The following is a 25448-nucleotide window of genomic DNA, read 5'->3' as shown; positions in this document are numbered from 1 at the left end:
CAAAAATAAATATTCAATTTCACACCTGATTTTGTGTTCATAATTAAATATATTTTTTTTAATGTTTATTTATTTTTGAGACAGAGAGAGACAGAGCATGAACAGGGGAGGGTCACAGAGAGAGGGAGACACAGATTCTGAAACAGGCTCCAGGCTCTGAGCTGTCAGCACAGAGCCCGACGCGGGGCTCGAACCCACGGACCGTGAGATCATGACCTGAGCCAAAGTCGGACGCTTAACCGACCAAGCCACCCAGGCGCCCCCATAATTTCATATTTTTAAGAGGCCTCCAAAACCTCTTCACACAGTGACTGCCCCACCCTTCCCTCGCCCAGCACTGAGTGTCCCTGACTTAATGATGGTCTTTGCAATCAAACCAGCAAACTGCCTGTGCAGAATTGGCTTGTAAGCTCCCTGAGGACAGCCCCCCAACTCAGAGTCCCTCACACACAGCCAGACCCACCAGAAAAATTTAAGAAATGCCTGTCAACAAAGCTTCTGAAATGGGACCGGAATTCCCCAGAGCAGGTGACTCGGGCGGTCCCTCAGCGAGTGAGACATTTCAGAAATGAGCTGTGTGCTGGGGACCTGCAGGATTTTTTTGGAAGAGAAGTGTTTCTGTAGAGACAAGATGTGATCCTTGATTAATAATGTGATCCAGGCAGCCCAGCGGCCAAGGAGAGAAGACCCTTCTTGAGGGCAGGGGCAGACAGGGTTACTGAGCCCAGAGCTGGGTTCTGACCCTGACAGAAGCAACATTGAAGGGGGGCTGGAGCTGGTGTCAGGGCCTTTCGGCCAGCCCACCCACAGGCCTCCTCCGTCCTCTGCAGCCTGTGCTTCCCCAGTGGTTGGGGGAAGGGGGCAACGGCACCCATCCAACAGGCCTGCCCTACCCCCACGGGCCTGCACTGCCCACCCTTGAGGCCAGAGTCTCGGTGAACTCTGCGTAGCCAACATTTCTGAGGGCTTTTGTAACAGGTAGTCACCTGTGCCTTCAGCCTCTTCTGCCTGCGGACCTGGGGCACAGCAGGTGTAAGCGGTCCCTGCCCTCAGGGGCCCAGAGATAAGTGAGGCTCGAAGTGTGAGTTTTCATTCCACAGGAGCCATGATGACATTAGACCTTGCTAATATAATAGAAGACAATGGCTAATAGGTCAATATGTTTCCTCTCCCAGGTAGTAAACGTGTAAACAAGGACCTGGCCCAGTCTTTCCCAAGGCATCTGGAGAAAGATTGGTCCCCAGGATACACCTAGAAAACAATGGTTATGTGGACAAAGAGGTATGACAGGTGGTATATCCTGAATCCCCACCTAGGAGATCCTGAGACTGTAAATAAACTTCTTCGTTATTGCCCACCTGCCCCAAGGGTGTTCGTTCACACAGTGTTATCTCCTCCTGCCAGCCTGTTGGGGATGTTGACCCATTTTGGGAAACACTGAACTAAAAACAGTGACTCTGTAGTGGAGACTTTCCGGCCTCAGGACAGAGAGGTAGCCAAGTTCAGAAGTAGCAGAGTTTTTCTGGCTCATTCTCCCACGTTCTACAGGCAGCTACTTCCTTTCCTACGTACAGGCTGGACCCTGTCCGGAGCTTGCCCACAGCAGGAGCTTAGCACTGACCAGTGCCAACTTCCCCAGGCTCCTGCCCTTCAAAGGCCCCCGAGATAGGGATTTCTAACCCCTTCAGGTAAGCTGCTTGGGCCCAGTGCCAGTCCCACCCGCAGCCATCTGTATAATCCAGCCCCCCCAGGGTTCTAAAATCTGCCACGCCCTTCTAAATTCCACCGGACCCTGCTTCCATAGAAAAAAGCAAGACCATCTCACTTTTCTTAGTCTCGATTCCATCTTAGTTATCTTTTTTTTTAAGTGTATTTATTTTGAAAGGGGAGAAAGCGCAAGTCGGGGAGGGGCAGAGAGAGGGAGAAAGAGAGAATCCCAAGCAGACTCCGTGCAGTCAGTGCAGAGTCCCATGCAGGGCCTCGAACTCACCAACCGGGAGATCATGACCTGAACCTAAGTCAGATGCCTAACCAGATGAGCCACCCAGGCACCCCTCCATCTTCGTTATCTTTAACAAAGGTCGTGATTTATGCCTCAGAGCCTTCTGAGAAAGGAAAGCCCAAGAAAGTTCCATTTATTCTTCTGAGCATGCTCTGTAAGCTAAACAGGGGAGAATTCTTATCCTCTGGGAAGGGATGGTATGTGAGCAGCTGTGAGGGGAAGGCCAGAAATAGGAACAGAACTGTCTGCTGTGGGACTGGGTGATGTTGGTACTGGGTCGTTGACTTCCCTGCCTCAACTCCCTGCCAAAGAGCGGGGACAGTGATAGTGCCCACGCTGTGAGACTATCATGACAATCATGAAAGAACACAGAGAGCTCGGGATGGTACCTGCCACGTGGTCAACCCCTGGCAAATGTTCATTATTATTGTACACCTTACTCCACGGTGCCCTGGGGTTAGCCTTCTCTTTCTTTTTGAGAGTGGAGGGGGGAACGATGCACTAAGGTGCTGAGTCTGACCTCCGGGTTGACCCCCAGCAAGATTAGCAGCACAAAGGGCCCAGCTACCACAATGCAGCCTCAAGATAATGTCAGATGGAGATTCACAGCCGCGGCTCACACCTGAGGGAGCCCCAAGATTTCAGAGGGCTGGAGTTGAACATGGCTGTTACCCTTGCCCTGTGATAGTCACATGGCCAGCAAACCTCCAAATAATTTATTGACTGGCAGTCGATTCCTGAGATTCCACTGTGGGCCTATCAAGCCAGGCAGAGGATGTAGGGGCTGCAAGAATTTCCCCATATAGAAAATGAAAAAAATATATATTTATTTTTACATTAGCTGAGCTAATGCTGGCAAAAAGAAAAAAAAGAAAAATCCCTTGTGCATAATGGGTGTTCCACAGACGTTAGTTCTACCCCGCGTAAAGATGTTCTCAGTTACTTTTATCTGGATGTTGTTGAGAGATCTCCAAGGAGGGTTTGCTAGGTGAGGGGAGAAAGTTGAAAGTGCTGCTCTCATTTGGGGATGGAGGTGGGGGACGGAAAGGAAGACTTGGGACTCACAGATCAACATCTTTGATGTTCCCCCTATGGCTACGAGAGTCACTAATGTCCCCTTATCACAGAGGCTTTCCCGGACCACCCACCTAATCCTTCACTCTATCTCCTTACCCTGCTTTATTTTCGTTCCTAGTACTATCTTCACCGGACATGTTATACATTCATTTGTTCATCTATCTGTCCTGCTAACAAGGATGCTCCGTGATTATAGGAACTTCGTTTTGTTCGCTGCTGGGATTGAATCTCAGCACTGCCAACTTTTAGCTCATCTGGCCTTGGCCAAGTTATTCACCGCGCTATACTTTTCTCACAGGGTCATTTTAATAATGAAATGGGCCAATAATAAAGTAGCACTTGGCGTAGTGCCTAGCATATCGTACGTTTTCAATAAATGGCAGCCGTTGTTATTATAGGTTGCTTTCCAGTAAATTTTTACTTCCTTGGGGTCAGCTGCCTGGAGAAGACCTCTGTGGCTATTCAAGGATTCATCTCATCCTGAGAGGAGCTAAAAGTAGAAGCTGCACTAATTGGGGAACCTTGAAAACACTGTTTACCCTTCAAAGCAGGTGGACCAAGATCTATGGGACACTGGTTCTCAAGTGTGGCTATAAACCGAAATCACCCGGGGAGTTTTAAAAAGTACTAATGCTCGGGGCCTACCCGCAGAGATTCTGATGCCATTGCTATGGCAGGTGGCCTGAGAATCGGGATTCTCTGAAGTTCCCCAGGTGCTTCTGATGGGTAGCAGTTTTGAGAGCAGCTGCCCCAGGGTGCTGCCAGATTGCCCTGTGAAAGTCAGCGAGACAAATGTCTAATTATGGCCTGGCAGTTAATGCAGCTTCCTAAAAGGAGTCTTTGCTCCCAGACCAGCCCATTAAAAACGAGCCACTTTGGCCCAGCAGGGCCCCTCATTTAAAGTTTGCTGTGTTGTGGTGCAGCATCCTAGGACTCTAGCGCCCCGCAGAGGGAAACTTGGAGACCAGGAACTCAAGCAGATGGGGAAACTGAGGCTGAAGCAGCTTAACAAGCCTTCCCTCCATCGACCTCTCTAACCAGCTCAGCGGCGCATCCCTGGTGACGATGGCAGGAGGACAGCTGGCGATCCCGGTACATCTCCAAACAAACAAAACATTTTGTCATGTCTTTGAACTGTGGTAGAATTCAGACTGCATGGTTTGGACCCCATGAGGGTCATGGCCAGAGCTTTTACCTGTGATGTAAGCTGTAGTTGAACTAGAAGGCAACTGCATTTCAATAAAGTGCTTTTTAAAAGGAAGCCCACCCCGTTGCTCCCACTTTCCTGCTGCCTAAAGGTAAGGGGAAGTAGATTATGCTGAGAGAAATAAGCCAGTGACAAAAAGACGGTACAGTCAGATTGACAGAGACGAAGTAGACGGGTGGTTGCCAGGGGCCGGGGGCACGCAGTCTGGGATCGTCTTGCATGGGTACAGACTCACTTGCGTGCAATGGATGGATGGATTCACAACAGTGCGAACCTACTCGGTGTCGCTGAATTGTACACTTAACACTGCTTACGATGGTGAGTTTTATGTTGAGTGTATTTTGCCACAGTTGAAAATAAAGTATTAAAAAAAATTCTTTTTTAAGTTTATTTCTTCTGAGAGACAGAGTGAGTGGGGGAGGGGCAGAGAGAGAGGACCCAAGCAGGCTCCGCACCTGCCAGCGAGGAGCCCGACGCCGGGCTCCATCTCCCAGACCATGAGATCGTGGCCAGCGAGGAGCCCGACGCCGGGCTCCATCTCCCAGACCATGAGATCGTGACCTGAGCCAAAACCAAGAGCTGGACGCTTAACCGCCTGAGCCACCCAGGCACCCCGAGAATAAATTCTTTTTTAAAAAAGCGGTTCTATCACAATTTTTTTAAAATATAAAGACAGGAAACCACATGGAGTCTGCAGACCTATAGGAACTTAACTGGGCTTTGGTTGATTTCCATGGAAACCTAGGCAGAGACTGTGAATTTCATTGGACAGGATCCCCTAGAGCATGGAATGGGGAAGGGGCAGCCCTGAAAAAAGGGGACATATGAGCATTTAGGGCATCTTGAAGGTAATGAAAACTCAGTGCAGCTGATTTAACCATATTATTCCTTCCCCTGTGTGCATTTCAGCTGCATAAACAGAATGTACCCGATGACTTACTAAGGATTGTGCTGTGCACTTGGCTTCTAAGATTGTGTGTTCCTTTCCTCGGCTTGAGAGGTTCCCTGCTGCACATTTTCATGGAAATGAGTTTAATAGAATGAGTGTGGAGTCAACAATAAGAACGGCTATTTGGCTGTGGTGTTCTTTCTTTTTAAAAAGGCTTCTAGCACGCCTGATACGGATATTGGCACAAGTAAGAATTATACCTTCAGGGGGAAAAGACTGGAGAGCGGGGGACCGTACCTCTGTGCTTAGAGGGGCCTCTGGGAGGGTGTTGTTTTTCTAAATGATCTTTTGATGGGTGTCTGTAACACAAAGAATTAACCCCTATTATAGGTCAGCCTGCTGCTCTGAATGAGAAATCTGCCTGGCCTGCGAGCAAGGCAGATCATAATTCCTTAGGGCAAGGTGTGATATTAAAGGTCAGCGATGGCTTTGCTGGTCCAAGGTCAGTGCTGCAGCATCGGCATCACCTTGTCCCCCTGATGAAACGGAATCTGCTTTCAATCAGCCCGGATCCCTGAGTATTCGAGTGCACGCCACAGTCTTGGAAGCTGTGCTCTAGATGTCCACCAGGAGGGTGGTGTTGGCACATCTCTCCACAAGCCTGTCCGTGCTGTGCCCGGACACCTCAGCCTGTTAGGAGCCCAGTCCCCCACTTAGCTTTAGAGGGTTTCCTCACGTGAAAGGCAGCAGAGCTGCATATTCAGATGGGGGGGGGTGCTACATCCGCACAGCCTGGGGTGGAACCCAGCTTGTCTCTTACAGCCTGTGTGACCATAGATAGAGTGCTTCCCCTCTCTGTGCCTCAGATTCCTCTCTGTAAAAATGGATATAATGAGAGTCCCTACCTCATGGGGGTGTTATGAGGATGAAGTGAGTTGATCCATATGAAGCAGAGCGGTTTGAGGAGTTCGGTAAATGTTAGCTATTATTATCGTATTACATAGATTTCTGTCTCATGCTTTGGCTCACGTGTGTCCCCAGAGTCTCAGCGAACAAGCTTCACTCCTCATCCATATGATAGACTTGCAAATGCCTAAAGGCAGCTCTCATGCCACCCCCCCCCCTTCCGTGTGTGACTTTCCCATTCCTTGTGTGTATTCTTTCAATTTCCACGGCACGCTCACCAGAAGGTCTTCTGGGAACTAGCACGTCCACAAGAATCACAGCATCCATGCAACACCCCCATTGACCCCTGAGGCGAAAAATTCTACTCCTCCATAGCCTGATTTCTTTTTCCCTTGACCTAGTTTCTTCTAGATCAGACAGGGGTGTATTTGTGTGCTGCAAGGAAGCACGGTGCCCGGGGGCTTTCCCAAGGCCTTCCTGAGCCCCACGATCCCCTGCTATCCAGAGAGTAGCGTCTTGCTGTCGGCCAGGGCTTGCAGGTTTCTTCAGGCTGTGAGCAACAAGGACTGCAGAGCCTGTAACTGCTGTGCTCCACAACACCCTCCCCGGTACTAAGAATCCGCAAGAGCCATACAGTAGGAGGAAGGCCTGCCCAGGGCCAACGGGAAAAGCAGAGCAACCTCTCCCAGCGTAAAGTGAAGCTCCTGTCCTACTCACGACCCCTCCTTCCCCAATTCTGCAGCCCTCCTTTGTTCTTCCTGGTGTTCTCAAACTGGGAAGGGGGCTCACGGGTTCCCTGGGGAGCTCATTCAAGATGGACCTCCGTGACTCCAAGCCAGTAACTTTGGGCGATCTGTACATCTCACAAGCACTTCCCCTGGTTCCCATTGTTGGGGGTCCTTGGCAACCACTAACTTTCAGAACAAAGGTCATTCTCCTCTGCCTCTTCCCTCATCCCATTTGTCCACATGCCCAGATTTCTCTCTGTCCCCTGAACACATTCCAGGTCTTCCCACCCCCCCCAATCTTTACTCGCATTGGTGCCCATTGTCACCACAAAACTACCTAAGATGTCCCCATCCTTTAAGACCAGCTCGAACCTCATCGGCGTGGAGCCTTCCCTGACCCACCGCTAAACGGACATGCCCCTGTGCGTTCTAAGTATGCCTCTTCCTCGCTGCTTCCCAGGACTCTGATGTGCGTGGTGGTGGAGGTCCAGCAACGTACAGGTTAGAGCATGGCTCTGGAGCCAGACATCCTGGGCCACTTCCTGGTCATATGACCTTGGGCGGGTTGTGTTACTACTCTGTGAAGAGCCTGCATCGAGAGGCTGATGGGAAGACTACAGAATGAATGCATGTAAAATGCTAACACAGCGCTCGGCACAGAGCAAGTCCCACGTAAATGTTGACCGAGATCATTTCCTTATCCTTCCGACAATCATAGTCAGTATTTCATCTTTTTGACCGCATTATACACTCTTTGAAGGCAGGGAAGGTTTTAATCATCACCTTCATTTCCATACACAGGGACAACACCTGGCAGAGACTTCTGGTAGAGGAGGTGAGGCTGTCGGAACCCCCGCCCCCCACCTGGCCTGGACACAGGGGTAGCCCTAAGCAGCCATTCAGTATGAGGGGAGAAACCAACCTTCCCACCTTGTCCTCCCCACACCACACACTCAGCTACTGTGGCCTGGGCTTTCATTCTTCAGGCCATTTAAATGTATCCCCATTTAAATTCGCCCTATCCTTGGGGCGCCTGGGTGGCGCAGTCGGTTAAGCGTCCAACTTCAGCCAGGTCACGATCTCACGCTCCGTGAGTTCGAGCCCCGCGTCGGGCTCTGGGCTGATGGCTCAGAGCCTGGAGCCTGTTTCCGATTCTGTGTCTCCCTCTCTCTCTGCCCCTCCCCCGTTCATGCTCTGTCTCTCTCTGTCCCAAAAATAAATAAACGTTGAAAAAAAAAAATTTTTTTTTAAATTCGCCCTATCCTCATGAGGGGCCAGAAGGGTGAAATGGAAGGCTTATTGGAACGTGCTTCTCCCCCAACCTTCCTTTTGTCTCCCAGACACAAGAGATCAGGCTCAGAGCGGGTGGAGGCATAGAAACAAGTGGCCCAGACCGGGAGCCCACCCTGTGCTCGCTCGCTGGAGCAGCGGGCCGGGGCCCACCCTTCTGGGGTGAGGGTGAGCAAGGCTGTTCTCCATTCCCTGGCAGGCAGCTCAGCTGGGACTGAGCACAGTGCCCCCTGCTCTCTCTGCAAAGAAGATGCTCAGAGCATTAATTATACCTTCCCATTGGATCTGTCGGGGGTCCCTAATTACCCTCCTCAGAGGCCGGCTGCTGCTAGATTATTTCCCAAACACCTACGATGCTTTTGCAAAATCAAAGCCTCCTCTTGGCTGTACCTGACGCTTACAAAGAAGCAAAATGGACTGGTCAGAGCAATAGATGAAGAAGGCCCGATGGCCCCGTGACGGGGTCTCGACAGGAAACCCTGTCCAACCGCCCCCCAGCAGCACCTCCAGAATCAGCTTCCCACCGGAACACCAAGGGATGGGGTGGCAGGAGGAAAGGGATCCTCAGGAAAGGGCAACTCCAGTCTTGCCTCTCACGTGCTGAGAGGTAGCCTCGGAGAAGTGTAGGAGTGTTGGTTTCCTGTCCCCTCGGAGCCGTGACGCCTTCCGACTCGCTCGACAGTGCACCGTGTGAGACCAGGTCTGATGATCTACAACTATCCCCACCCGCAGGCTCTGGCAGGAAAGCCATTTAAGGATATCAGTTGAGCCGATGTACTTACTGATTTGTGAGCCCTTCTGATAAAACTGAGTCTCCACTCCTGGATATTCTTTAAAGATATTTTCTTTTCATTCTAGAGGATTCTGACTTTTGCCCAATCACTCCACTGAAACTTTCTTGAATTCAGATCACCAGTATGCTGTGGGTCCCAGAGCCACTCTTGCTCAGACACCGCGGGCTCATCCCAGCTGAGGGCAGGACCCCTGCCACCATGTCCCCAGGTCTGCCCCACCAACCAGGAAGGGAGCCTCCTGTTGGTTCCCAAATTCTCCTCTGCCCTATGGCTTCTGAAACACATCAGTATGTCTTCTCTATATTTTCAAAAGGGCTTGAGAGGCAAGTAACCAGAGGGAAGCGGCAGCTAGTGGTTAAGGAAAAAGCATCAGGTTCTAGATTTTCATTCAAAAGTAAGGAAGAGCTGTGAGTGAACTTTCTTAGCTGCTATCATGGCCTGGCCCTTATTTCTGGCCCAGGGGCAGCGTTGCCCAGGCAAACATCATTGTTTTACTTTCAAGGCATGTATTTCTGGAAGGGAGCCCCCGCACCCCCACCCCTCTGTGTGCCCACTGCAGTCCTAGATGCTGCAGAGATCCAGAAGTTAATTACAGGAAATTCCATTCCCTAAAAGACTGTTCATTTACATATCAGAGAAAACTCCCCTTATATCACCTCCCCTCTGGGTGACTCGGCTTTAGTCTCTGGCCGTCTCAGCCTCTGACTAGAAAATAAATCAGACCATTCTTTATTTACGAACCGCCCACCCAGAAGTGAACTTCTACAGTTTGGCTTGTGTCTGTAATTGTTTTAAAGATTTTATTTTATGTATTTTTTTTTAATTTTTATTTGTTTTGAGATGGGGGTGGGCAGGGTGGGGGTGGGAGAATCCCAAGCAGGCTCCATACTGTCAGTGCAGAGCCCAGTGTGGGGCTTGAACTCATGAACCATGAGATCATGACCTGAGCCAAAACCAAGAGTCGGACACTTAACCAACCAAGCCACCAAGGTGCCCTAAGATTTTTTTTCTTTTTAAGTAATCTCTACACCCAACATGGGGGTTGAACTCACAACCCTGAGATCAAGAGTTGCATGCTCTACTGACTGAGCCAGCCAGGCATCCCAAGTGTCTGTAATTTTTAGAATCAAACTTAAACTCCTAACAACCTACTGCACATACAACAACATGTATGAGTCTGGCTGCATTATGCTAATGGAAGGAATTTAACCTCATAAAGCAGCTGTGACTCCATTTATAGGACATTCTGTACAAAGCAAAACTAGAGGACAGAAAGCAGTGGTCGCTAGGGGGATGGGGGAAAGGCAGGTGACCAGAAGGGGACATGAGGGGATTGTAAGGAGTCCATTTGGGTCGGAGCATTGAGATCGGGGAAGCTCTGTGTCATTTCCTCTCTCCTCGCTTCCCTCCACCAGTTTGAGGCCCTACTCTGAGGAAGTATGTGCCACAGAGGAGAGAAAACCGCTGTCATAATTGCAGGCTCTCAGAAGGTTTCAAACATTTAATAAATCTTTGCTTAACACATAAAGAGAGTCTAGGTGTTGATCAAAAGCTCCTGGGTATTTGGGCTTCTTAAGTTTTCATCTGCTTTAGCCTGGGTCTGTGATACTTCTTCAGTCAGTAAAAAGGACAATTCAAATGCTAAGTGGGGGGGTTCCATCAGCAGATAACAAGACCATCCCTAAAGTCTCCCATGGTATCTCCTCAGTCTGAATTCTCTCACCTTGACCCCAAAATGGGTCTACCTTCTCAATTTAAAGAGACTGTTCCAGGTAATCCAAATGGACACCTCACAGGTTACATTGTGGGGTAAACATTCTGAATTATGTAGAAAACAATTTCCAAATTGCCTGGCTATATTTTCCATTCTGTGCTAAAACACTTATGTCATCACCATATCTTGTAGGGAAGGATTCGATCCCAGAGCACAAATCCCTGAGCAGTGGCTGAAGTCAGCTAGTACACCTGTCTGCCAAAAAGACACGCTGTAGAACTCCCAGAATCCTCTGAGCCAACCAAAGCTGTGTCCACTGTGCCATTTAGGGCTGTTTCCATATGCTGTTCACCTGCACCCATTACGAAGCTGGCCTTATCCACTTTCAGCAGGGGCTCAGTGTCTCTGACATTGTAGCCACATTAATTCTACTCATCAGCACCAAAGTAACTGGCTTGATTTCAAATGTAGGGTTATTTCTGAGATTCAGTCACTGGATAAATGAAATTCCAGGTTCTCATCATTACTCCATTGATGGTGGTAATGAACTTGACTATGGTTCCTATTTATCCATCTTCTTACTAGATGAGGGCAGATTTGTTCTGCATGGTTACATCAAGTTGGGGTGGGAAAGTATTCTTTCTGAAATATTGGTATGTTGCCTCCCTGTCCACAGAGGAGAACCCCTGGGACTCAGGTAAGGTTCAACAGTGAAGGGATCCAGAAAGGGGTGCTGCCTTCGGATGGGGAGAGATCCTCGAAGGAGGTGCGTGGGAGAGAGGGTATCTACACATGGCTGATCATCAGAACTGGGTTTTATTTGTCTTCCAGGGTTATCTGTCGGAAGGGTTGGTAACTAAGTGGTACCGCTCACCACGCCTGCTCCTCTCCCCGAACAACTACACCAAAGCCATCGACATGTGGGCCGCCGGCTGCATCCTGGCCGAGATGCTCACGGGGAGAATGCTCTTTGCCGGTAAGTCACTAGCCATGTCATCTGACTTCTCCTCTACTGGCGTTCTGTAAAAAGGGCAAACTGAGTGCAAAAAAAGAAGAAAAAAAAAAAAAACACACACACACACAGCATGCCAATCACAAAACATCCTGGTCTTTCTCTTTAAAATGACCTGTATGGGGTCATCTGGGTGGCTCAGTCACTTAAGCATCCAACTCTTCTTGATTTCAGCTCAGGTCACCATCTCATTGATCCTGAGATCGAGCTTCACTCCGACTCTGTGCTGACAGCGCGGATCCTGCTTGCAATTCTCTCTCTCTCCCTCTCGCTCTGCCCCTCCATTGCTCTCTCTCTCTCTCCAAATAAATAAATAAACTTTAAAAATTACAAAAAGGAAATTACCTGCACAGCCTTATGGAGCTACTTGGAGGCACCTTATTATCATTTCAGGCAAAATACTGGAGAGGCTAAAAATAGTCTATGAGCACAGAACTTTCAAAATCAAGTGACTACTTCTACTCAGACACCCTGAGATAGACCCCTGAAAACATCTATCCTACATTTTCAGCCTCTTCCTCCTCTCTCCCTGCGACTGTGAGCAGTTGGTCTGGAGTGTTCATTTGGACAGGGGCCCCTCAGGGGGCTCCCAGAGTCCCTGAGCTGTCCTCCGTGGGGGCAGCCAAAGGGGCCGCTTCAGAATAGAACCTGAGCTATAGGCACTCGCTGGGGCAGCACCACAGCATCTACACGTGCTTGGTGCTACACAGAGCGTCGTTGGGGGACATGGAAGGGCCCCACCATAGGCCACCAGCTTCCGGCAGATGGGAGTCCTGTAGGAATTGGTGGTAAGGGGAGGGCCCTCTGAGCAGCTAGATGAGTCTGGGGACTTCTTGAATTTGGAGAGTCTTGGTTAAGGATTTAACCCGTAGAGGTAAGTGGAAGGGGTACTCAAGCAGAAGGGAAAATGGGAGCAGTGGAAATAAGAAGAGTCTGGAGGTCCAGGGGGACAAGGAAGAGAGAGACCCGAGCCTCACCAGCAGTGCCACAGCGCTGACACAGCATCAGTGTCTGGGCGGCAGGAGTTGTGAGTTCTGAGACTCATAACGTCTGAAGCTCCTTAAGGACGAGCTTCCTGCCTGATGCCTGCCAGGAAGAAGGTGCTCAGTAAGTCATTATTGAGTGAATGAATGAAGGAGCGAATAAATGCCTGACTCCACTCCTGTTCCGCAGACCTGGCATAACCCGTCCTCCTCCCACTGCCTGAAGGAGTGAGCAGTACCACTTAGTTCCCAAGACGCATTCCAAAGCCAATTTGTTATTTCTGAATCTCCCCCTCCTCATTGGGATCCTCCTAATTGGAAACCAAAAGGTGAGGCTCAGTCCTGGTTTTAAAATCATTTCCTTTCCCAGCCTGTTAAAGAACATGCAGAGAGGCATCTGGAAAGGGGACTTGGGAAGTCTTGGACCCGGCTGTTAGCTCTGGCTGATCAGCCTACATCAGACTGGTCCATTCCAGAAGCAGAGACATTTGACAAAGCCAAGCCCCAGAGATGGCAAGCAACCTGCCCACAGTCACACAGCAAGTTAGTGGCAGAGGGAAGACCAGAACCCAGGTGCCCTGGCCCCCGGCCCAGCGCTGCTCCCACTGTCCTGTGCTGCCCCTCCCAGGCCTCCTAGAACCACCTGGGGGCTTCCCTCACCCCAGCCACTTGGGCAGCTCCCTCGTAACCATCTGGTATTTGGCTCCCCAGGGGCCCACGAGCTGGAGCAGATGCAGCTCATCCTGGAGACCATCCCCGTGATCCGGGAGGAGGACAAAGACGAGCTGCTCAAGGTGATGCCTTCCTTCGTCAGCAGCACCTGGGAGGTGAAGCGGCCGCTGCGCAAGCTGCTGCCCGAAGTGAACAGCGAAGGTACCTCCGCGGGACAGCCAGGCCAGCACCCTGGAGGCCGGGCTCTGGCTTCACCCTGCGGGGCTGGGGGGGGCGGTCTCCTTCCAAAAGGACGGAGCGAAGTCCTTAGACGTAGGAGCCAAGGCCGCCCCACTGCAGCAGGAATCTGCCCTAGCTACTTCCAGGCTGAGCGTCACTGGCCCCTGGAGTGCAGCCATCAGGCCCCCCTCAAGGCGGTCGTTAGTGGTCTCCCATAGTCTACCCCTGTTTTTGCTTCCTTTTCCTTCTCATCTTTTTCACTTGCCTTCCTTCCTGCCCCGCTTCCTCTCCCTGTATCTTTTTCCCCTTGATGATGTGGTGCAGAGAATGTGAGGTGGTTTTTTTTTCATTTTTATATTTTAATATAATTTATTGTCCAGTTAACTAACATACAGTGTATACAGTGTGCTCTTGGCTTCGGGTGTAGATTCCCATGATTCGTCGCTTACATACACCCAGTGCTCATCCCAGCAAGTGCCCTCCTCAGTGCCCACCACCCATTTCCCCTCTCCCCCACACCCCTCCCCTCACTCATCAACCCTGAGTTTGTTCTGTATATTTAAGAATCTCTTATGATTTGCCTCCCTCTCTGTCTGAAACTATGTTTTCCCCTTCTCTTCCCCCATGATGTTCTGTAAAGTTTCTCAAGTTCCACGTATGAGTGAAAATATAGGATATCTGTCTTTGTCTGACTTATTTCACTTAGCATGATACCCTCCAGTTCCATCCACGTTGTTGCAAATGGCAGGATTTCATTCTTAGAGAATGTGAGTTTTATGAGCTTGAGACCCAGACCCAGACTCAATTCCCAATTCCATCAGTGAGTAGCTGTTTGGCCTTGAGCAAGTTTCTTAACTTCTCTGCATCTCAGTTTCCTTAACTATAGAATGGGTATAATGATATGCGTCACATAGGGTCATCATGATGAGTAAGTAAAATAAAATGTGTAAAGCCTGGGCATAGGATAGTTACTCATTAACTTAAATGTTAACATTATCACCAGGCCTCATACTTGCTAGAGGCTTCCTTAGGAGACCCTTCTATTAGGTAGGATACAGGTTCAGCCAATTGTAAGAGAGACCCAAATTCTTAATGATTTAAATAAGATTCATTTCTTTTTTTTTTTTTTTTTTAATTTTTTTTTTTTTTTAACGTTTATTTATTTTTGGGACAGAGAGAGACAGAGCATGAACGGGGGGGGGGGGGGGCAGAGAGAGAGGGAGACACAGAATCGGAAACAGGCTCCAGGCTCCGAGCCATCAGCCCAGAGCCCGACGCGGGGCTCGAACTCACGGACCGCGAGATCGTGACCTGGCTGAAGTCGGACGCTTAACCGACTGTGCCACCCAGGCGCCCCGGGATTCATTTCTTTTTTAAGAAAAACGAAGTTAAGGGGTATCTGGCTGGCTCAGTCAGTGGAGTGTGCAACTCCTGATCTCCCGGTTGTGAGTTCGAGCCCCACATGGGTGTAGAGATTACTTAAAATTAAATATTTAAAGAAAAGAAAAGTAAAAGGAAGTTACGAAGTTTATTTCTCTCTTATATAATAATCTAAAAGCAAACAGTCCAGGCCCAACATGCTGAGCCTGCTATACAAAGTCACCCAGGGGCCTAAGCGCCTTCTATCTTATTATTCTGCCCTCTTACCACCTGGAGGAAAGTAGGGAAGGAGGGCGGGTCCCCTTGCCCTTAAGGTCATGGGCCAGAATTTGTACACCTCACCGTCACTCTTGTTTCGTTGGCCAGAACTTAGTCCCACAGCCCTACCTTGCTGCAGTGGAGGCTATAAAATGGATGTTTATTCTGTGCCACTTTGTGTCCTTATTACAAATTAGACCATCAGGAAAGCACTAACAATGTCTTTCAGAAATGTCCTTGGCCATGATCCCCATTCAGTCATAAGCTGCCTCAGTTTTCCCTTCATTAAAGGAGAAGAGGGATCATTTGATTCACCACAAACTAAGACTCAGCCCATGTATATTTACTTTGAGTCCTAGGCCCCTGTAGAAATCCCACCACAAGACAAGAGGTACGTTTACCTCTTGGGAATTCTGGATCAGGGACTTGGCTCTCAGAGTGGTGGGCTTTGTCTTGGCAAAATCAAAGTTGGTCCTGAGAGGGATAAAGCTCCTCACTGTCACTGTCATCAGCAGCATCCACCGACGTTTATTAAGCCACCAGAGTGCTAGGGATGGAAGTTCAGAGACACAAGAGGTGGTCTCGCTGGGAAGACCAGGAACACCTGCCAGGGATGAGAACAAAGACTAAGGAACACATCCGAAGGGGCCGGCGGGAGCCCCGGGTATTTGGGGAGAGGAAGGGAGCCACCACGCACCGAGAGGGACAGAGAAGCTGGACCGAGGGACGTGGTAAGGGCTCACATCGGCTGGACAAGTCACAGACCCGGCGGTAAGAAGTAAAGCTGGAGAGGTGAGAAGGACTGAGAGGCTGAGGAGTTTGGACTCGATCCTGTAGCCAAACAGGTGTTCACTAAAGCTAGGCTGGCCCCACCCTCCCAACGTGCCAAAACTCAACTCCAAACAAAATTCTCTTGCCTGCCTCTGGCCATGAAGAGGTCTCCAACTGATCTCTGGCTTTAGGAGGAGATGTCACTGATACGAAATACCAGTGAGAGAAAGGGCGTCAGGCCCCCCTGCCCCGAAGAGCACTTGGTGACCCGCAGTCACTCCCTCTCCTGTACATTTGAGGCCCCGCAGGCCCGGGAAGAAGCAGGGGTATCTCTCTGGCTGTAGCCCCCAGAGGCTCAAAGGACAGTCTAGGTGACTCTGTCCCTCAGCATCTGACACAGCCATCTAGCCACAGGCATGGGACAAGGGAGACAGTCCCTGAGACTGTATCGGGGCATCAGTTTTGAGCTCCATTTACTATAAGAAGTAATTATGTCATAGAGGTGCCTGGGTGGCTCGGGCAGTTAAGCATCTGACTTCAGCTCAGGTCACGATTTCATGGTTTGTGAGTTTGAGCCCCGCATCAGCCCCGCATCAGCCCCGCATCAGGCTCTATGCTGACAGCTCCGAGCCTGGAGCCTGCTTCAGATTCTGTGTCTTCCTCTCTCTCTGTACCTTCCCTGCTCACTTTGTCTCTCTCTAAAAAATAAACATTAAAAAAAATTTTTTTAATAAAAAAATATATCATAAGTGACAAATCTGAAGAAATCTAATATCAAAACAAGTAAAAGGAGTGCTCTGGCTGAAGCAGAATTGGGGACCTCAGGGCCCTGCTGATCTGCCTCTCAGTCTCCAGAGCTGCCCCTGAGAATCCTTCTAGAACCCCTGGGGCTCTGGGAAGTCCAGTTTGGAGTCTACTGGGCCACAGGAATGTGACAAAATTGTACAGAAGTCTCATATTAGAAATGCCTTCAAAACATGTGGGGAGATTGAGCCCAGAGGAGAGAAGTTGGAGGGGGGTGAGTGGGTAGGGTTTCTATGCTGAGGCAAAACTAACACTGTGGCAGATAAACCTGGAACCTCCCAAGTGATCCTGCTAGCAGTGTATGCATGGCTCATCTCAAGTCCGGACAGAGTGGGGGAGCCTGGGGCTCTGCCGAGGACCCAGGCTGTCAGAAAGGTGTCGCCATCTTTAACACGCAGCTTTCAAGGTCCCCCTGGACACCCACTTTTAGTCGAAGCCAGGGGAAGAGAGAGCAGAGGCTCTTGCAAGAGATCTTTATGCATGTGGCCTGAAAGTGGGGTATACACGTCACTTCCACGCCCCCAAAGGCCCCCATCACACAACCACATCAAACTGCAGGGGATGCTGGGAGATGTGGGCCAGCGTGTGCCAGGTGGAGGGGGGGGGCTTGCACAGGACCCGGCTGCTGCTGCCTTGAATTGTGAGGGAACCAATCATGGGGAAGAGAGAACATGCCGACACATGGGAACCACAGAGGGCAGAGCTAGGCTTAGGGGCGGAGGTTAAAGGGGGGCAGCTTTGGGTGAGATATAAGGAGGCTCTAATATTTGGGCTTCCAGAAGTGTGTGGGCACGTGCTAGAAGACGAGCTATCAGGGAGGAAAGAGGAGACTGATTCTTAGTAGAGTCCATGGAGTGGCCCTTTCCAGCTTCAGGGTTTGCTGGGTGCTTATCAGTAACAGTGATGATGGTGACGAAGCCTGCCTCTGGTTAGAGCTTCAACTCTCTCCTCTCCTTGCCAGAAGGTCCAGAGTAATAGGTCGGGCCCAGAGAGGGAGGCGGCCCCAAGAGGGAGAGACTTGCCCCGCCTGGAGCCAGGCAGTACCAGAGCGGGGCTGTGCGCTGCGGTGCCCGATTCTTCCCAGAATCTGTGACGCTCTCTCAGGTCTGGCAGCCCCGACCCAGAAGCACCCCCTGAACCCCAGAGCACTTGGCGGTGATCAGGGTTGCTGTTGCATTACTGATCTTTCCGTCTGGGGTTACAAAGAAGTGCCATGTCCTCCTGGGAAGCCAGTGACCTTCTGAATCCGTCAGTTTCCTGAATCATTGGTGAATCTTCCTGCAAAGAGACCCAGGGCTGGAGTGAGGGGCAGGGTCGTGGTGCTGGCTGAGGTCCTTGAGCTCAGCTGCATTTCTCCCTTACCGCGAGGGCGGTAACACGATTAGCCAAGTCATGATTTAAGTGGGGCCTCCAGCACCCAGAGGTAATGCAAACCTCCAGAGAGGTAGACCTTGCCCTGAGATAACCCAGAGCAGAGCCCACAGGGCACATGGCTGGCCCCACCCCCGCTTGGGAGAAAGGACACCAGTACCTGAGTGCAGAGCTGATGCTTGGCCGGTGCACACCCACACACCCCCCCCCACACCCCCCACCCCCGACTGGCCACCGGTATCTCGATGTACTTTCATGCTGGTTGGCAACGAGCCACTCCCCAAGGCTTCTGAGTGTCCCTGCCTATCCAGGTTCCAGCTGCCTCGGATCTCCCCTTGATCTAGTCCCTAGTCCCCAGAAGGGCTGCAGCCTGGTGGCTAAATATTTTTAATATCAAGCCTGCCTGCCCTTGTTTGTCAAACCTCCAGGGGCAATATGTCGTAGAAGGACTGGACTCAGGAGCCCTGGTCCTGTCCCACCTGCCACACTTTCTCAGTGACCTTTCTCAGTGGAGGCTTGTCACTGCTGGCACCTGGGAGCCATAGGCTCCTCTGTCCACCCCAGCAGCATGCAACCCCCACCACATGGGAGTGGGCGTAGAGATACCTCAGCTGCCCCCGACACCACAAGTGGAGCCACCTCTGAAGTGTGTCCCATGCTGTCTCCTAGAGGATCCCTCCCACAGCGGAACCGAGCCCCAGGTGACCACAGGAGGAACCTGCTCAAGGGCACACCTTGTCGGGGCTTCTTTCCCACTCCCCTACCAGGGCTTCCGGGATCACTACCACTGAACTACCTACATCCCCACCCCTGTCTCTGGAGAAATCCACCCTAAGGCAGAGTTCTCGCCCCAGGCCTTCTCTAACCAGCAGTGACTTTAGGAAGTCACTTTACCCCTCTGGGCCTCTGTTGATTTCATTTGTGAAGTCAAAAATCAGTCTCTGCTCTGAACTTGTCACTGGATCGTGGTGAGGATCACAAGAAAGAAAATGGCTAAAAACCTTTTTACAAAGGGGAAAGTACAAAAACAAATGTCAGAGAAGAGTCGCATTCTCTGCGGGCAGGGCAATGAGTGACCTTCGTGTCCTGTTTTGCTCCCCACAGCCATTGACTTTCTAGAGAAGATCCTGACCTTTAACCCCATGGATCGCCTAACAGCAGAGATGGGGCTGCAGCATCCCTACATGAGCCCATACTCGTGCCCTGAGGACGAGCCCACCTCACAGCACCCCTTCCGCATCGAAGATGAGATCGACGACATCCTGCTGATGGCCGCCAACCAGAGCCAGCTCTCCAACTGGGACAGGTGCAGTTCCAGAGGCCTCCAGCCCTGAAGTCTAGAACCCACGCTCTTATACTCCCATTTCTGTTTGGCCCCCATGATGCGCCATGACGTTTCCCTCTGTCTCCCAAGCTCTAGAGCCCATGGGTGCTTTCTCCAACTTAGCCTCCTGCCCTTCTCTCCTGTCCCCAGGTGTTCCCAGTAGATGAGCATGTGTGGGTCGGGGACCTTCCTTGGTGCAATACGGCCTCCACCCCTTCCCTCCCCCCCCCCCCACCCTGGGTATACTGGACACAGGGCTCCATACAGTGTTCTGCAAGCATTTAAGGAGCACCCATCACTGGAGCTCACTTCTAGCAGAATGGGAATCTGCCCTAGCAAAGTAGGCTGCACCAGTGCACGGCAGGGCAACCATGGAAAACTTACTACTACACAACACTTTTGCGTGGCTCACATCATTTGCACCTCCTGACAATGCCATGAAGGGACGTGCCATTATTATTAGTGCCCACTGACATATGATGAATTGACAGCCCAGAGAGGTTAGAAATGAGCGTCTTGCCACACAGCTAATAGCTACCTCGTGTGGGGCCTGCTTGGTCTGCCTCTGGGTCAACACTGCTGAGCCATCACAGGACTCTTTCCTGCCAAATTGGGCTCGCCCTCAGAATCCTCCCCAACATCGTGTGCCCGGAAGTCACTACCAGTGAGTGATTCAGAGGAGGGTAGAACACACACATTTTTAACAATCTCTGTGCAGGCATGTTACGGTTTGTTAGGTCCCTTCCTGTTCTGACGTGGGCTCAGGCAGCTAAACATTGGGGCATCACCATCTGGTAATCCTGGGAGGGAGAGCCGAGAGCTGCTCGGTTTAGAAATAGAAGTCGAGGGCTTGCTTAGCAGCTAGGACTCCGAGGGGCCCTAAGTGGGAGCCCCGCTGCTGTGGGAATGTGACAGCTAGTTACATAAGTGACAGATGAGCTAGTTTTCCTTTTCTGTCATTTGACAGATGATCGGTTTCAGGTTAAGGAGGCACCGAGGGAGGGCCAGGGCAATGTTGCTATTTTGGGACAGGTTTGTTGGTTTGTTGTCGTGGATTGTTGTTATCAAGAGTCGCCAGCAAATAGAGATTAATGAAGACTCTTCCGACCGCTACCCCCCATGCTAGTCCCGCCCTTGACTGTGGTCCCTCAGCCCCTCCCCCTCCACTCCACAGCCTGTGAGGGCCCAGAGGGGCGCATCCCGTGCTTCTCATGGCTGTGCTGCAGGGTTTCTCTGGCCACTGCCCACCAACTCGGACCGTTTCTAGACCTGACACGCTTCTGCTCCTAACTTGCCCCTAACACCCGCCTGAGGGAGAGGCGCCAATCAATGGCAGACTCCTTCCTGCAGGCCCTCCTGCTTTGTGCAGACGGCTTAACCTTTAAACACCAGCGTCCTCACCTGTAAGGCAGGGTGATAATACCAACTCCACGGAGTCGCCGTGAAGGCTTCAGAGAACCAAGGTTTGGCCCCTGGTGTGTAGCAGCCAAGGATAAGGGTCTTCACAAGCTCTTCCTCCTAGAAATCTCTGCAATTTCCAGGCCCCTTGTGCGAGGAGGCAGTGTTGTGTTCACCTCTGGGAGCGACTCCTGCCCTAATGGCGTTGCTGGGAGGGCGGGCGGGCCGTACCGGAGCCTTCCTGTGCCTCACAAACCACATCGTGTGGACTGCTGCCATGCGTCTGCCCCTTCGCGGCCAAATCTGCCCATCCTCGGTGCGTTGGGTTTGAGCACTGGGCATCCTGTACCGTGAGCAGCTGGCCGCTGCCTCCTCTGAGCTCTCTCCCTCCACATTGTTCTGCATGGAGTACCTGGCAGGGGAAGGAGAGGGCCCGGCCTGCACACTGCCCTTCGTTTGCTCTCGGCCAGCTGACTTTGCTCGCTGTCCGTGGCTGCAGGGCAGTTGACAGAAGGCAGAATTCCAAGACCTTTGGCCTCTCCTGAGGGTGTCTATGATCTTTCCACAGATCCCATCTGCACTGCACACATGCAGGGTGCTGTGGGGCATCCAACCAGATCCACTGGGGCGAGAGTTCTTAGTCCTGCTGTACCTCAGAATCGCCTGGGGACATGTTAAAACCATGCTGATGCCCCCCCCCCCCGCTAGACTTACTGAGTCGGAAATGGGGGTGTGGGGTGATTCTAATCTGAGCCGGGGCTGAGAAGCACTCATGAGGGCCCTGCTACTCAAAGTGTGGTCCCTGGACCAGCAGCATCAGCAACACCTGGGAGCTTGTTAGAACCACAGACTCTCAGGCCCCGCCTCAGAGCTACCGAATCAAGAGCTGCAATTTAATAAGGTCCCCAGGTGATCTGTGTGCACCTGTGTGCATCTGTCAGCGTGTGAGGAGCACCGCACAGGTGGATGCACTTGCAAATAGATTCCATGAGGACGGGGAATTTCTTGTCTTGTTCACTGCTGTGTCTGGCAGTGCCAGTGTCTGGCAGGTGGTAAGGTGCTCCAGAAATACCTGTAGGGTACTGAATGTATACCGAAGAATACAAGGGTTAAGCCAAACAATCAGCCCCTCCACCTGAGCCCTGGAGGCTCACCATTACCTCGTCCCATCACTCTCCTACCTCGGGAGGTGGGGGTCGCAAGACTCGAGGGACAGGGAAGGAATGGAAAGGCCGCCTGTGGGTGGCAGACCGGGACGAGGGGGCTGGCTCCCTCCAGGAAGCCAACTCACCCGAGGTTGGACAATCACCGTTCTGTCCGTCTGAACCTTTGCAGGTACCCTGTGAGCCTGTCATCGGACCTGGAGTGGAGGCCGGACAGGTGTCAGGACGCCAGCGAGGTACAGCGCGACCCGCGCGCGGGCTCCGCGCCGCTGGCTGAGGACGTGCAGGTGGATCCGCGCAAGGACTCGCAGAGCAGCTCCGAGCGCTTTCTGGAGCGCTCGCACTCGTCCATGGAGCGCGCCTTCGAGGCCGACTGCGGCCGCTCCTGCGACTACAAAGTGGGCTCGCCGTCCTACCTGGATAAGCTGCTGTGGCGCGACAACAAGCCGCACCACTACTCGGAGCCCAAGCTCATTCTGGACCTGTCGCACTGGAAGCAGGCGGCCGGGGCGCCCCCCAGTGCCGCGGTGGCCGCAGACGCCGGGCCACGCGAAGACGAGCCGGCCAGCCTCTTCCTGGAGATCGCGCAGTGGGTCAAGAGCACGCAGGTCGGCCCCGAGCGCGCCAGCCCACCCCCCGACAGCCCCGAGCGCCGCCTGTCTGCCTCTCCACCGGGCCACCCCGCACCCATCGACGGGGGCGGGAGCCCCCAGTTCGACCTGGACGTGTTCATCTCCCGCGCCCTGAAGCTCTGCACCAACCCGGAGGACCTGCCAGACAATAAACTGGGTGACCTCAACGGTGGGTGCATCTCTGAGCACCCTGGCGATCTTGTGCAGACAGAGGCCTTCTCCAAAGAAAGGTGGTGAGGGGGAAAGGAGCTCCAGGCCCCCTAGAGGAGCCCCCCCCCCCCCGGGAAGCCGGGCTTGGCAGGAAGGGGTGCTTCCCTGGCACCTCCACTGCCCCTTCCAACCCTCTCTGCTGCCTTGGGGTTAGCAGAACACAGGAAGGATCCGAGGAGGGAGAAGAATGTCTTAATAACTGCCTTAATAACCAGCCTTTAACCTCTGGGAGCAGGTTTGAACAGGAGCCTAGTTTGGGGGTTGATCACTTTCCCAGCAAAGAGGGGGCCCTTCGTTTTATAAGTGGTGGTGTGTGGGGAAGAAAGGTGTCTTAGAGGGCAGTCGACAAGCCCTACCACCTGGCTGGGTTCCGAGGAATGTTGCTGGTATAGTGTTGAAATGATCTGGCCTAACAGATGAAGGACAGTGAGGCCCAGAGACACCGAGTGATGTGGTTATGATTAGGGCCTAGTCTGTGTCAGGGCAAGCCTCGAAGCCCAGTCTTCAAGCCTTGAAGCCTAGGCCACTGTCTTCCTCGGCTGGGGTTCCCTCTGGCTTTCCAATCAGAAAACTTAGTCCAAGATGTTTCTTCCCTGCCCATTACCATCTGACCTATTCGATCGTTCATTCAGAGCAATGTTTCTTATATTCCAAAATTGGAAACTGAGCCAGTTTTACCCTAGTCACCAACCATATATTTTCTGGTTCCTCGAGGACTTAAATATTCCCATCTGCCACGCCCCTGTATTTGCCTCACCCCTGTGTGATCTAAAAACCTTGTTTCAGATCAGACCAGTTTGGGGTCTGTAGGTACGAGAACTCATCTTCCATGCCTGTGCTCACACCTCCTCCAGAACTCCCTATGCACTTTCCTGACACACGCACGGATGCAAGGTCACAGCCGCAGGTCCTAGAGGCTGTCATTCACAGGTGAGTTTGAAGACGAAAGTTCCACGAATCCCTCCAGCCACATACCCACCCACATACCCCGAACCCACCGGTAGACATATACAGAACTCCTCTCCCAGCCTACCCTGGAAACTCATGTTCTTGGCATGAATTGCTCATTTGGAGGAAACAAGGCAATGAGGTGCCTGCCATCGAGCGAATGTGTTAGGAGAGAAGATTTCACATGGGACCTATCATGTTTCATTAATACTGCCCTTGATTTTGATCATCCGTTTAGCCTTGGCAAAGAGCAGGCCCTAAAGAAATGCAGGGAAAGCAAGTGGCCTTGGGGACAAGGAATCCAGAAAGGATGTGAAAGGCAACGTGCCAACAGCGGAGGTCCTCGGGAGTCGGGCACCAGCATAGAGACCCCGAGACACAGGAAGGGCTTCAAAGCAACCAGGCCGCTCCTAGCGTAGGCCAGGATGAGTCTGGACGATGCCCACCGGAGGTGTACTCCCACGCGGGGCCTGGGGTGATGGTGTGCAGGCACAGCGAGCCCTCTGAGGAAGCCTAGTCCATTCCCTGGAATGCTCTGCCATTCCCACCACTGGTATTCTGCCTCCCCCCAGGAACCCGCCCCCCAAAGTTACCCACAGGAAGTCTAGCCAGTCTGGAAGACTCCCCCGCATTGGCCTTGGTCTGTGCTCACCCTCACCTCGACAGCACCTTAAATCTATCAGCTAACTAGGAGTTGTACATTGAAACCTGCAACACGTTAGAAGCTTATATTTAAAAACAGAATTAATCACACTGACCAATTTTTAAATGGAAAAAATGTAAATACGAAGTGTTTGGGTTTCTTTCTTTCTGTTTTTGTTTTTTTTTTTTTTTTTTGAAAGAAAAGGAAATATACACCACTTCTCATGTGCCATTTGTCCTCAGAGAGTGGCTTTACTTTTTTTGGTAAAGGAACAAGCTGCTGATCTTGACCAGGAGTTCATAATAATTGTTATTATAGAGGAATTGTTATAACTACTCATGTTTTAAAAATATCTATTAAACTTGATCAGGACGGGCCAAATAAAGTTTTATTGGAACACAGATTCCTTTATTCATTTATGTATTCTCTCATTCATTTATATATCATCTCATCCTGTCTTGGGCAGTGGGTTGATTCACTGGAGCCCGGGTGGCTTCTTCCTGCATCCCCGAGGCCAAGGTTTTGAGGGGTTGCAGTCAGAGCGGAGGGGAGCAGAGAATCTATACAGATTGGTAGTCAAGGAAGTGATTCCAGAATCAGCTGGCTCAGGCCTGGTGTCCATACTGTAGATTTCAAACCATATCTCAGAGTCAACTGCAATCCCCTGACCAAGGCTGAGCCTTTTGTCCAGTCACAAAGGTGCCAACGTCATGAGATTTGGGGGAGTCAACACCCAAAAATACCTGCCCAAGCCACATTTCATAGATGCCTGAGAGTCCCCCAACTGAATTTCACCCCTTTATCATACCTGTGTCAGACATTAGCCCTGACCTCATTTGTTATTCAACAACTATAAAATAGACAATAGAGAGGTTTTTTTTTTTTTTTAATGTTTATTTATTTTTGACAGAGAGAGAGAGGAGACAGAGCACAAATGGGAGAGGGGCAAGAGAGAGCTGGAGACACAGAATCCGAAGCAGGCTCCTGGCTCTGAGCTGTCAGCACAGAGCCCAATGCGGGGCTCGAACCCATGAACCACAAAATCATGACCTG

The 25448-nt window shown here is 51.5% G+C and overlaps 1 protein-coding gene across 2 annotated transcripts in view; it reads left to right on the top strand.

The window, feature by feature from the left end:
* The window catches only part of MAPK4 (mitogen-activated protein kinase 4), a 151683-nt gene extending 127158 nt beyond the window's left edge, over nt 1-24525 (top strand). For both annotated transcript variants that reach the window (XM_030292246.1, XM_032595434.1), the window contains 4 exons: nt 11439-11583; nt 13314-13475; nt 19182-19383; nt 22135-24525. In XM_030292246.1, the coding sequence (XP_030148106.1) occupies nt 11439-11583; nt 13314-13475; nt 19182-19383; nt 22135-22831 (1206 nt within the window). In that variant the 3' untranslated portion in view covers nt 22832-24525. The remainder of the gene's footprint in view (nt 1-11438; nt 11584-13313; nt 13476-19181; nt 19384-22134) is intronic.
* The last annotated feature ends 923 nt before the right edge of the window (nt 24526-25448 follow it).

This window comes from Lynx canadensis, chromosome D3, assembly GCF_007474595.2.
Source record: "Lynx canadensis isolate LIC74 chromosome D3, mLynCan4.pri.v2, whole genome shotgun sequence".
Taxonomy (NCBI): domain Eukaryota; kingdom Metazoa; phylum Chordata; class Mammalia; order Carnivora; family Felidae; genus Lynx; species Lynx canadensis.
The sequence above is the reverse complement of the archived record's forward strand: the minus strand, read 5'-3'. Positions and strand labels throughout refer to the sequence as shown.